General features: G+C 39.5%; 1 protein-coding gene across 1 annotated transcript in view; it reads left to right on the top strand.

The window, feature by feature from the left end:
- LOC121917242 (pleckstrin homology-like domain family B member 2) overlaps positions 1 to 12,138 on the top strand; it is a 91,134-nt gene that overhangs the window by 21,012 nt on the left and 57,984 nt on the right. Inside the window, 1 exon segment of the mRNA XM_042443004.1 lies at positions 3,635 to 4,971. Within this exon segment, the coding sequence (XP_042298938.1) occupies positions 3,649 to 4,971 (1,323 nt within the window). The 5' untranslated portion in view covers positions 3,635 to 3,648.

Genomic DNA, 12,138 nt, shown 5'->3' with positions numbered 1-12,138 from the left:
TCTTAGGCTGAGAGAATGTGATTTGTCCAAAGTCACCCAGTGGGTTTCATGGCTGAGTGGGGTTTTGAATCCTGCTCTCTAGAGAAGTAGTGCAACGCTCAAACCACTACACCATGCTGGCTCTGAATTTCCTTAAAATACCACTGTTAATCAGAACCGTTTTCAGTATTGCAAATGTGTTCTGAATATCTTTGTTCAGCTCTGGAACAAATGTAAAACAATAAAGAATGCTTCTGTGTGTGTGTTTCACAGCCCACCATATTTATTGTTTAGGGTAAACAAACAAACAGCTTCATTTATATACCACTTCATACTGAACTAGCAGTGTCTAAGCCGTTTACAACTCTAAGCTAATGCCCCCCAACAAACTGGGTACTAATTTTAGCGACCTCGGAAGGATACAAGCCTGAATCAAGCTTGAGCCCTTTTGCTGGTATTGAACTTGCAACCTTATGGTTTTGAGTGAGTGGCTACAGTACAGGCATTTAACCACTGTGCCACCAGGGCTCACTAGGGTTCCCAGATCAAGTGACTTTCCTAGCAAAAATGCTAGCATGTTATTTAGCAAATGACAAGTCTTCAGTAATAGCCAGTAATAGTGCAGGGAGCATCTAGTTAAAGACTAAAAGTCCTGATAGGAATCTGTCCTGCTATATGTCCATAGCCTATAGCAACCCATGAAAAGTTGTGTTATGAAAAACCCTGTATTAGTATATAAAGCTGCAGATAGTGACTCTAGCAACTTAATCAAATTGTTCTTATGTATGTTGGGTGGAGTAATGGAAGAATCTAGCCAATGCATAATATTTTCCATGTGTTTCTCCTCCCTGTTGCATAGTAATAGCCTTTTGCCTCACTACCGATAAATCTGAAATGTTTTGTCTGGACCCTTGAGAAAAATGTTTGTTTCTTTGTTAAATACTTGTAAACTGGGATCCTGTTCTTTAAAATTACAGCCCTTTCCCTCTTCCCTTTAACAAAAAATATTTTTCAAAGGTAAGGTAATAGGGATAAAGAAGAGTGCATACGGTGCTCAAATATTACATCACAACTTTATGGTGTTGTGGATAAAATAATTTCCGCAACTGGGAGCCTTTAACAAGATGCAGATTTCTTTTGGTGGACACTGACACTTTCCTTCATCTGTTTAATATCTCATCCTGTGATCTCATTGTAGCAGTGAAAAGAGAAACCTGTTTGCTCTCTTTCTCTTCTATTTGAAACTGGTTCCTTCCCTTGTACCACTCCCAAGTTTTATTTTTCTCTGAGCTAACAGCACTGCAGAATCTATTGTGTCCTATACCAACTTACTTGGCAGCAAGTTTTCATGAACTTAGTTGGACATACAGTGTGCCTGTATCATACATGGGCATGCTATACACAGTTTTCAGCTTATGCTGAAAGCCACGTGACGGAATTGGCAATGGCGCATGCCATGCTGAGCCACATGCATGAGCCCCATTATTTTCAAAGGGCTTCAAGCATACACAGTATTTGTCTTACATGAGGCATCCGGAACGGATCCCCTGCATAAGGCAAGGGAGCACTGTATTTCTTAACAGGAATGTACAGGATTCTCTTGTTCACTACCTTTATATTATTTTTAATCTAATGCCAGTATTTTCATCTAGATCCTAAGCATGTTAGGCAATTTCCGCTGATGCTAAGCAGTAGCAGAGGCAGTACAAAATGGTTATCTCCATAGATGTTTGGACATTCAGTCATACCAATTCTTGTTGTTAACTGCCCTTGAGTCGATCTTGACCCATGATGACCCTGCTGATGAGACATCTCCAAGACCCTCTATCTTCCACTGCTCTGCTCAACTCCTACAAACTCATACTCGTGATTTCTTTAATAGAGTCCATCTATCTTGCATGTGGCTTTCCTCTCTTTCTACTTCCCTCTACCTTTCCTAGCATTACTATTTTTTCCAATGATTTGTGCCTTCTCATGATGTGTCCAAAGTACCTCAACCTGAGTTTTGTCACCTTGGCTTCTAGGGAGATTTCTGGCTTGGTCTGCTTCAAGACCTAATTGTTTGTCTTTTTGGCTGTCCGTGGAATCCTTAGCACTCTTCTCCAGCACCACATTTCAAATGAGTTGATTTTCTTCCTATCCTCCTTCTTAACTGTCCAGTTCTCACATCCATACATGACAATAGGGAATACAATGGCTTGTGCAAGTCTAACTTTTGTGCTCAGGATCTTCTCTAGTTCTGTCATAGCTGTCCTTTCCCATTCTAAATCTTCTTCTGATTTCCTAGATGCTGTTTCCATTTCTATCAATGTTTGATCCCAAGTATGAGAATTCTTTTACTATTTCTATTTCTTTATTGTCCAATTCAAATTTGTGTAGGTTCTCTGTGGTCATTATTTTTGTTTTCTTTATGAGGCCTGCCTTTGCACTTTTTTCCTTGATCTTTCTTAGTAGGTGTTCCAGGTCTTTGAGGTTTTCTGTTATCTGCGTATCTCAGATTGTTGATATTCCTTCCTCCTATTTTCGCTCCTCCTTCTTCTATCTCTGAGCCTGCTTTTCTTACTATGTGTTTTGCATATATGTTGAACATGTAGGGTGATAAGATGCAGCCTTGTCTGACTCTTTTGCCAATTGGAAACCATTCTGACAGTAGCTTCTTGATCTGAATCCAAATTCCTCATCAAGACTGTCAGATGTGTTGGCACTTCCATGTCTTTAAAGGTGTTCCATAGGAGCCTTTCATGATCTGTGCAGTAAAAGACTTTGCTGTAGTCTATAAAGCATTTGCTGATTTTCTTTTGAAATTCCCTGGTGTGCTCCATTAGCCATCATATGTTTGCATTGTGGTCCCTTGTAACTCTTCCTTTCCTGAACCCTGCTTGGACCTCTGATATTTCTCTCTTCATGTATGGTTGGAGTCTATGTTGTAGAATTTTGAGCATAATTTTGCTTGCATGGGATATTAGTGCTATGGTTCTATAGTTTATAGTATATTTAGATATTTTTAATATATATACTTTATAGTATATTTTATTTTCTAATAAAATAAAATAATTTTATAGAAAAGATTTTGGTAAGAAGGTTTTTTCTTTAAAATCACTTTAGCTCAATAGGTCTTCCACTCAATCCAGAGAGGTTTGGAATAGGCACAGAGATTGAGAATACCACTGTATGGCCCAAATGTAGGACTCCTTTGCCAGAAATTCTGGGTTGATCTGGAGGATCTTTATTGGACTTGTACTGCCTATGACACAATAAAAAGAAGGGCAACCCACCTGTAAGATTCTTGGGACTTCATTTGATCCTCCATTTTTTCACTGTCAAATCAGACAATTAAAAGGAGGTCAGAGAGTGCCTGGTGTTCACTGTAATTCACTGATTTTATGGAGCAAAATGATATACAGGTCCTATGTAGGTTTTTATTTTCACTGAAACACCACTCTGCCTTGAAACCTTTATTATAATCTTGTTATTTGAAAATGCTCTGAAGCACATGACTGAAATTAATGATCACTATTGACTAAACTGGTATATCATCACAGTTCCTAGAAAGTCATTATGATTTTCCAGTTAAATGATGTACTAAAAATGAGTTACATCACTACTTCAGGTTAGAAGATAAGTAATTTGCCTCTTCTTCTTCTTCTTCTTTCAGATTCCAGTAAAGTGATGGAAGAATACAACCACATGCAAAGCCAGGTAGAAATACCAAATACTAGTTTGGGAAAGGAGATGATGATGAATTCTCTTGAAAACGATCTTCAGGACATAATGGAAAGGCTCAACCAGAAAAAATATTCGTCCAGTCTGAAATTAAAAACAAATGCTGACTACTCTGGTTCTTACTTAACCCTCTCGCAACCTCTCTCACCACCAAAGTCTAGCCCTGCATCCAGTGTTAAAAGCATGCCGTCTATTAACAGAATTCAAGGAAGCAAACCATTGGCCTGTGAGAGCTCTTATCTTTCAGACAAGAATGTTTCTGCAAAGCACATGAGCTCTTTTTCAGGCACATCTCCATCCTTAATTGAGCACAGCCTCAGAAAGAGAGACTTTGATATTTATGCTACCAGAGAAAATGAGAAACAGTTTGGACATTTGGATAAATTTCCCTATTCAAAGTATAGTCAGAAAAATAAATCTCATGATAATGTCTACTTCCCAGGAATGGTGGATGGGCGGAAGAACTCTGGATCTCTTCTTGCAATGTGGAATGGAAGCTCAGGGAATGAGGTCATTCTTTTACCACTTGGTGGCTCTGGAGCTGCCAGTATGCCCTCCAGTCCAAAGCAAGGTAGGAGGATGAATATTCAGGATTTTCTGTCACTTCAGTCCAGGGTAGTTAAACAGAAAGATCCAACCATGGAAACTCTGGGGTCTAGAACCAGGAAGTACTCTGGTGGTTCACTGAGCCATATGGGAGTTTATAGTCGGTCATTACCCAGGCTTTACAAATCTACTGAAAGCCAGCTCATGCCTCTGAGTTTACCCCCAAGAAACTCCCTTGGGAATTCCAAAAGAAAAAAGACTATGGAAAAAGACCTTCTACCTCAAAGCATGCTGGATGCTGACAATTACCTTAATTTTTCTTCTCATACCTCAGGAGTTTCTCCATATACAAACTTTGCATCAGAAAGCAATTCCTACGTAAACTCCACTCTCAGTGTTCCTGCAAGCCCTCGTATAGCTAGGAAGATGCTTCTGGCGTCTTCTTCCTCATACACATCTGATGACTTTGATAGAATTGGACTCTCAGGGACCAGCCCAAATAATTCTTTTATTCCTGTGGATTCTGAGAGGGTATTCCCTTTCCAAAGGAAAATTTCTAGCAGTTCCATGGAGTTTGATGAAACAGAGCTGGACAGCTTCAGGCAGACTCCTGTCCGGGAGAGAAAGAATAGCATTAGTTCAGTATCTGGAAGGGATGACCTAATGGACTACCACAGGAGGCAGAGAGAAGAAAGACTTAAAGAGCAGGAGATGGAGCGACTGGTAATGATTTTTTCAAGTTAATTTTTAACCTTGTTTTCTGCTTCCAAAGCTAAACGTTTCACCTTTTATACTATATTATAATGGTGTTTAATGCTGCTATGCATTTTTAAATTTGGGTGAAAAAAGGTTTATTGTGTCAATCTTTAAAGATAATGGGCCATGTAGTCTTAAAATTTGATCAGTGTAATAAAACCAACTGTATGGTATAGGAAATTGATAGAAAGCATAGTTCATTTCTGTGCCTTCTTCCAAAATGACCAGACACTTAAAAGCCACAGATTACATAGTCTAGGGATCCAATATTTTAAGAAGAAATATTTTGTGGCTTCTGAGTAAGTAAAGCCATGTCTCCAGCTTAAGTTGTTTGAGGGCATATTTGTATGCATTATGCTGAAGGAAAAAATCTAAAAATTGCTATGATGGCATATTTGTCAGTTCATCCAATCAGAGCATATTTCCATTTCTGGTAAGGTTTTAGTAATTTATTTATATAGAAAAAATGAAGTATCATGCAGAAACCCTCTTATTTATTTATTTTGTAATGCAGCCTTATGCCAACTTCTTTACAATCCATAATGTGATATATATTTTTCCACTGTTTACAGTGCTCAGCTTGCTCTTAATATATGGGATGACTAGTTTCATCAAACGGATATTATGCTATTTGAGTTTCTTAAAAACCACCAGACAAAGCCATTAATTTAATCATGTTCAACTGTTCATATATTTTCCTTAATAATTTGCTTTTCCAAATGGCCTGTGACTATTTTGTTTTTAAATCATTTTTAAAGAAAAAAAATCTTTCAAATCTTTCAAGAGAAAATGCTTTTCAGGGTGTGCAGAACCCTAATTTCTTTCTTAGAAATGAAATACTGAGAGATGCTAATTTGGCTGTATCAGACTTTTCATTTTGTAACTAAGGGTTTTAATGGCTGAATACTCTGGAAAAGCCAGTGTGTTTGTGCAGCTTTTAGTCATATCAATAGACTGTTCAGAAAAAAACTAGTGGATTTTCCCCAGAATCTTTTTATTTCAAGCACCAGTGGGAAAGTGTATACGCATAGTGTTAAAGGAAATAGGAGTAGCTGTTGTAATTTAGTTATTGGAAAAGTAAAATTGTAAAGTGATATTACTTCTAAATCACTAGCAGTTTATTTATTGTGTAACAATTGCAAAACAGTAAAATATATTTACTGGCCTGACTTGTGTTGCACTGAGAAGTGAACAGGTTGCTGTCAAAGCTAAGAAAGAAAAACTTCAGAAAGTATAGGGCAAGGCTTCAAAGTACTTTTCTGAGGAACAATTCACATAGACAAACTCATCACTTGCAGTATCATGTGGAAATGACTTGAACATGTGAATGAACTATCACAGGTAGACTATTCAGAGTATGTCAGACACAGTGGGCTTCATACATTTAGCTGCAAGTCACAGAAGACATAGGGGCTAAATGAGGGGTGGGTAACATACAGTGCTCCAGGCGTTGGACTGTATTTCTCAGCATCACTGCAGTTGAACCACATTTGAAGGGCTACAGAATTCCCACTCGTGTGAAAAAAATCAAATGGTGTAAATGCATTTTAAATAAGCTCTAAGCCCTTTGACATTACTAACCTCTTCTGACAGGTGGAGAAAAAAACAACAAGCATTGTGCTGATATCTACTCTGACTGTAATCTGCTTGAATAAAGGCTTCAATATAGATGTATATGATGTGGAGACAGAGTGGTACAGTGAAATATAATACAGGGCCTGTGTTCACACTGATGGGAAAACCCAGCTTACTGTTGGGGCTTCTGGATCTGTGGGGAAGACGTGCTGTCCGCACAACTGGCACCCATAATGGGCCAATACTGACACCGCTGTCTGCACATTACCCCTTCCTGTCCTTACCCCAGTTCCGTTAAAACATAGTATGCATGGAGAGAACTGCAAAACCCTGAAAGTGACAGTGCTGTGGCAGGAGTTGGAATGTCTGGGCGGGAGGAGGTCAGTGATTCACCTGGTCCAGGATGCCTTCTGACCAGGATGACCAGATGTCCTTCTTTTCTAGGACATGGCCTGCATTTAAGCCTTTTGTCCAGGAGGAATTCCAAAATGTTCTCCTTTTTGAGCATGACTGAGAAGCATGAATTTACATTTTCATGCATGTTTCTAGCTTTCATTTCTCATTGTCCTTCTTTGTGGTTATGACATCTAGTCACCTTGCTCCTGATCTCTTCTACCTGCCTGCTGATGCTCCTTCCCCATTCCAGCATGCAATCCATATGCTCAGGGGATTCCTTTTACTCTGGAGAATTGCCCTGGAGCATGGATTGGGCCTCTGAGTCACCCGTTTTGGCCTTGTGTATCATCTAAACATGTCAGAGTGGGAACGGTGTGGGAGCATTTCTTTTTCTCTATGGGGACATGGCCTAGGTTTCCTATGGCCCTAGATACTAGAAAGCATCCATATAAAGTGAGGAGGACGCTAATATGTTTGTATAGCACTAAAAAGAGAATTGTGTAGTGTACTACAAGATTTGGCAGAATCAACAACTGCATCTCTGAAAAAGTCTAAGGAAATATTCTACTTTTAAAAGATAAAATGTACATTTACAGTGCTATAGAAATAAATAACAACAACAACAATATGACAAAATGATATATTGTTTCTATTTTATTTGGCTGCTGTTTACCTTACCCACATACTTTTTTCCTTAATAGTCATCATCTAATTAGATGATAAGTTTGTTTTCTTTGCAACAAGTTCAACTGTTTAAGGCAGCAACTGTTTACATGTGATGGAATTTCCTCCCTTGATTTATTTTTTCATTTGTAGCATTTTGCAAGGGCAGCCAGTAAAAGAACTGAGGCTTTTGACTGCATGTAGAAATGAGCTGAGCTATCAAGAATGAAAATAATTGCCTAGCAGAGCCCTGGAAGGAAGTGTGTATTTGTAGGATAGACTCCTTCCATCCTGATCTTGATGCTGTTTTCAAAAGGTCAACGCCTCTGCAACTGCAATTCTGCTGTCCTTCAAGGACGCCTCTTGGTATTGTGCCTTATTTAAGGGTGCAGCCAAGGATGCAATATTCAGTCTGTGCTCCAAGTGAAGTGGGGCAGGAAAGGTGGGGAAATCAAAGCAGAGGACAATTCAGGATAATTTCCAACTAATAAATCCTGTCTGCAAGGTCCAGAACACACTGCAGAAATAATCCATTTTGAGATTATTTGCTTTAACTGCCCTTGCTCAATGCGAGGAAATTCTGGACACTATTTTTGTGAGACATTTAGCCTTCTCTGTCAGAGAGCTCTGGTGCCACAATAAACTACAGTTTCCAAGATTCCTAGCACTGAGCCAGGGCAGTTAAAGTGGTCTCAAACTGGATTATTTCTGCAGTTTGTTTTGGAGCTCAGTTATCTGGGAATAAGTGTGATTAGACTCAATAGGACATGTTTAGGCCTGCAGAGCAAGTCACTAATTTTGGCTTGTTACTGTTCTTTAACAGTAAATATTTTTAAAACTATTTTTTAACACATATGAATAATTCTGAGAGAATAGTAATTTTCTTATGAAAATAGTTGTTTTCTCACTTTCTTCATATTCTTTTGAGAACTAAGTCTATAAATATCTCAGATTATCGTTTATTAAAGTGATTAGCTCACCAAAATGTATACCTGCCTGCATGTCTACACGTTACCATTTGAGACAAATGAACAGTGTCTAAGTGGACAAAAGCATCTTTGCTGGTTTCCTAGAAGTGATGCATATTTGTCACTGGACCAAAATAGATATGATGTTCAATTTATGTAATTGAATATCTTAAATTTAAAAAAAAACATAGGTGAAAGTATAGGGTTTCCAATTAGATGGGGAAAACAGCACTGGAGAATGATGTGTTTAACTCTTTCTCATATGAGAATATTTTAATAGCTTTATAGTATTGTATTTTAACCCTTGGTTTTATTTTTTTATTTTTACTTGTGTTTTGTATTTTAACATTCTGTATCCCCTCCTTAGCCTTGAGGAGAGATGGAAAAAAATGTGGTGATTAGATTGTTAGACTGGAACTTGGGAAAGCATGCTTTAGTCTCTCCTGAGCCACCATACTAGGTTACTTTGAGCTAGGATGACCAACTCTGGAGGAGGGTTATTTTTCCCCTGTAAACCCCCCCCCCCCAAGTAGGCTGTAGCTCTCCCCCTCCAAAGAACCCAATACCTTCATTTTCCTATGCTGTTCCTTCCACCATTTTGAGAAAGACTGCACCAGAAAACAAAGTCATTTGGGGTACAGTACAGGGTTCTAGGTTGCATGTGGGGATGAACATAGGATTTTCTTGGGAAATTTCTTCAGAGGGGTTTTGCCATTGCCATCCTCTGAGGCTGAGAGTGGGGATCAAACCCTGATCTCCAGTCTGATACTCCAGCACTGAAACCACTACACCATGCTGGCTTGAGAATAAGGTTGGGAATAAGTACAAGGTGGGGAGCCATATATGCTGCCTTGAAGTCACAGAAGGAGAGACAGAGTGTAAATGCTGAGAAATAAAAATAAGTAAACCCCTAAACCTGTAGGTTTCACTCCTGAGTGACTGTTAGGCAAGCGTTTAAAAATATGAACCCTTCTTTGTTTCATTTCATGAAAGCAATTTTAAAAAAGGCAAAGATAGTCCCTTGACATGAATATCTACTTGCAACGACTATAGGGTAGTGCCAAGAACATCGAGGAAGGACCATATTACTCCGGTATTAAAGTCCCTCCACTGGCTGCCTATTAGTTTCCAGTCCCAGTACAAGGTGTTGGTTATCACCTTTAAAGCCCTAAATGGCTTGGGTCCAAACTATCTCAGGGACCGCCTCCTCCCATATAATCCTCCCCGCACACTCCGGTCCTCTGGGAGGAATTTGCTGCAGCCTCTAAAGATCTAGGCTTTCGGCTACCTCCCAGAGGGCTTTTTCTGTTGTCGCCCCCAGATTATGGAACGACCTGCCGGACGAGATCCATCAATTGACGTCTTTAGACAGCTTTAAAAAGGCTGTCAAGACGGATCTCTTCCAGCAAGCCTTTCCGGAATAGATAACACTGGCCTCAGGAACCCTGTTCTTATGAGAGTCCCCAAGGTCCTCCCTGGAAATGCTACTGTAGTTTACTGTTTTGTTTGTTTTGTTTTGTTCTGTTTTGTTTTTGTCTTGTAATAATGTGTATGTGTTAATGTTGTTTAATTTGTTGGTTTTAATTATAATTGATTTAATAATTTTTTAACAGGGGGAGGGAATTTTGATGTACAATGTATTGTATTTTATTGCTGTTAGCCGCCCTGATCGACCTCAAGGGGCGGGATATAAATAAATTATTATTGTTATTATTATTAGGGGGTGGTGTTAATCTCAGTTTCTAAGCCGAAGAGCCAGCATTGTCCGAGGACTGCTCTGGTGGTCATGTAGCCAGCATGACTCCACGCTCTTTATCTTCCCACTGAGAAGTGGTACCTATCTTTCTACTTTCATTTGCATGCTTTTGAACTGCTAGGTTGCAGAAGCTGGGACTGGTGATAGGAGCTCACTCCATAAACACATAGATGCAAACACACTGTTCTATAATGGGATGAGGTCTTGCGCTGGCATCAGTTCCAAAATAGTACAGTCTGTTTCTTGCTGTTGACCCTTTCAACATGCTAACATGAATATGTAGGGTGAGGTGGCAGCAGTAACTGAGGCAGTACAAAATGGTTATCTCCATAGGTGTTTGGACATATAATTTCTTGTTGTTAACTGCCCTTGAGTCAATCTTGACCCATGGCGACCCTGTGGATGAGACATCTCTAAGACTCCCCGTCCTCCACTGCTCTGCTTAGGTCCTGCAAAATCATACTAGTGACCTCTTTTATAGAGTACATTCATCTAGTGTGCAGCCTTCCTCTCTACTTTCCTCGATTTTTCCTAGCATTATTGTTTTTTCCATTGAGTCAGACCTTCTCATGATGTGTCTGAAGTATGACAACCTAAGGTGTGTTATAGATGGGTCCATAGAGGCACCGTCGTCAGGTGTGAGGGGCGGCGCTTTTAGACACCCCTTGCATGTGACGAGGGCGTCAAAATGGCAGCGCCTTATACACATGGGCGCTGTCATTTTGATGTGACGGACGCCTAGCGTCCGCACACCTCAGCGCCCTTGTATTGCCACAAGGGTGCCATTGGTGCCTTGTGGCATCACAACCCCGCCAGAAAAAGAAGCTGCTTTTTGTGGCTTCTTTTTGCTGCATGGGGGAGCCGCGTGGTTTGTCCACTGCAGCTCCTTCGCGCAGCAAACAAGGGCGGCCTTTTGGGTGGTCTGTAACGTGCCTAAGTTTCATCATCCTGGGTTCCAGGGAGATTTCTCTCTTGATCTGCTCTAGGACTCATTTGCTTGTTTTTCTGGCTATCCACAGTATCCTCCGCACTCTTCTCCAGCTCCACATCTCAAATTAATTTATGTTCTTCCGATTTTCTTTTTGAACTGTCCAGCTCTCATACATGATAATAGGGAATACAATGAATACAGTGATGCAATATAGCCAGCTAATTTGTCCCAATGTGTCAGCCTTTGTTTTTGTTTTTGTTTTTTTGTAATCCATTGTTAATAAATGCTATGTTTGTATGGCTTATGTTGTTATCATGCATTTAGGACCTAAGTTTTAAGGAGGAACTGCCAGTGAGAAAGTCGCGAATGTCCTCTGAAGAAACTTGCCAAGAAAACCCCACAGTAGGTTTGCTTTTGGGCTGCCATAAGTTGGAAATGACTTGAAGGCACACAACAGCAACAACAAAACAACAAGCCAATGAGAAACAATGTGGAAAAATAAAGAACTATGTCTCTAGTGTTCAAGTTGAATAGAATCACAAAGTACTCATTTAAGTAAGTGCTCAGGTTTACCTCTAGATGGTGCCATTTAATTAAAAATATATTACTGATTCAGATACACAATGGCATGGTTTCTGGTTTTAGTTTTTTCACATCTCATATCAATGGCTAAAACTGCAGAGAGTTGAGGATGTCACTGTATTACCATTCAGCAACTCCTTCAAAACTAAGCATTAGTAATCTGAATAACATAGTCACTTCCAGGGAGAAGATTTTTGAGGTGTCTTGCACGCAGATTCATTAAATGTAACAATCTATATATCTGTGTTAATAAACCACAAATG

Source organism: Sceloporus undulatus, unplaced genomic scaffold (assembly GCF_019175285.1).
Source record: "Sceloporus undulatus isolate JIND9_A2432 ecotype Alabama unplaced genomic scaffold, SceUnd_v1.1 scaffold_13, whole genome shotgun sequence".
Lineage (NCBI taxonomy): Eukaryota > Metazoa > Chordata > Lepidosauria > Squamata > Phrynosomatidae > Sceloporus > Sceloporus undulatus.
Note: the sequence above shows the minus strand (reverse complement) of the source record. Positions and strands in the feature narration are given on the sequence as shown.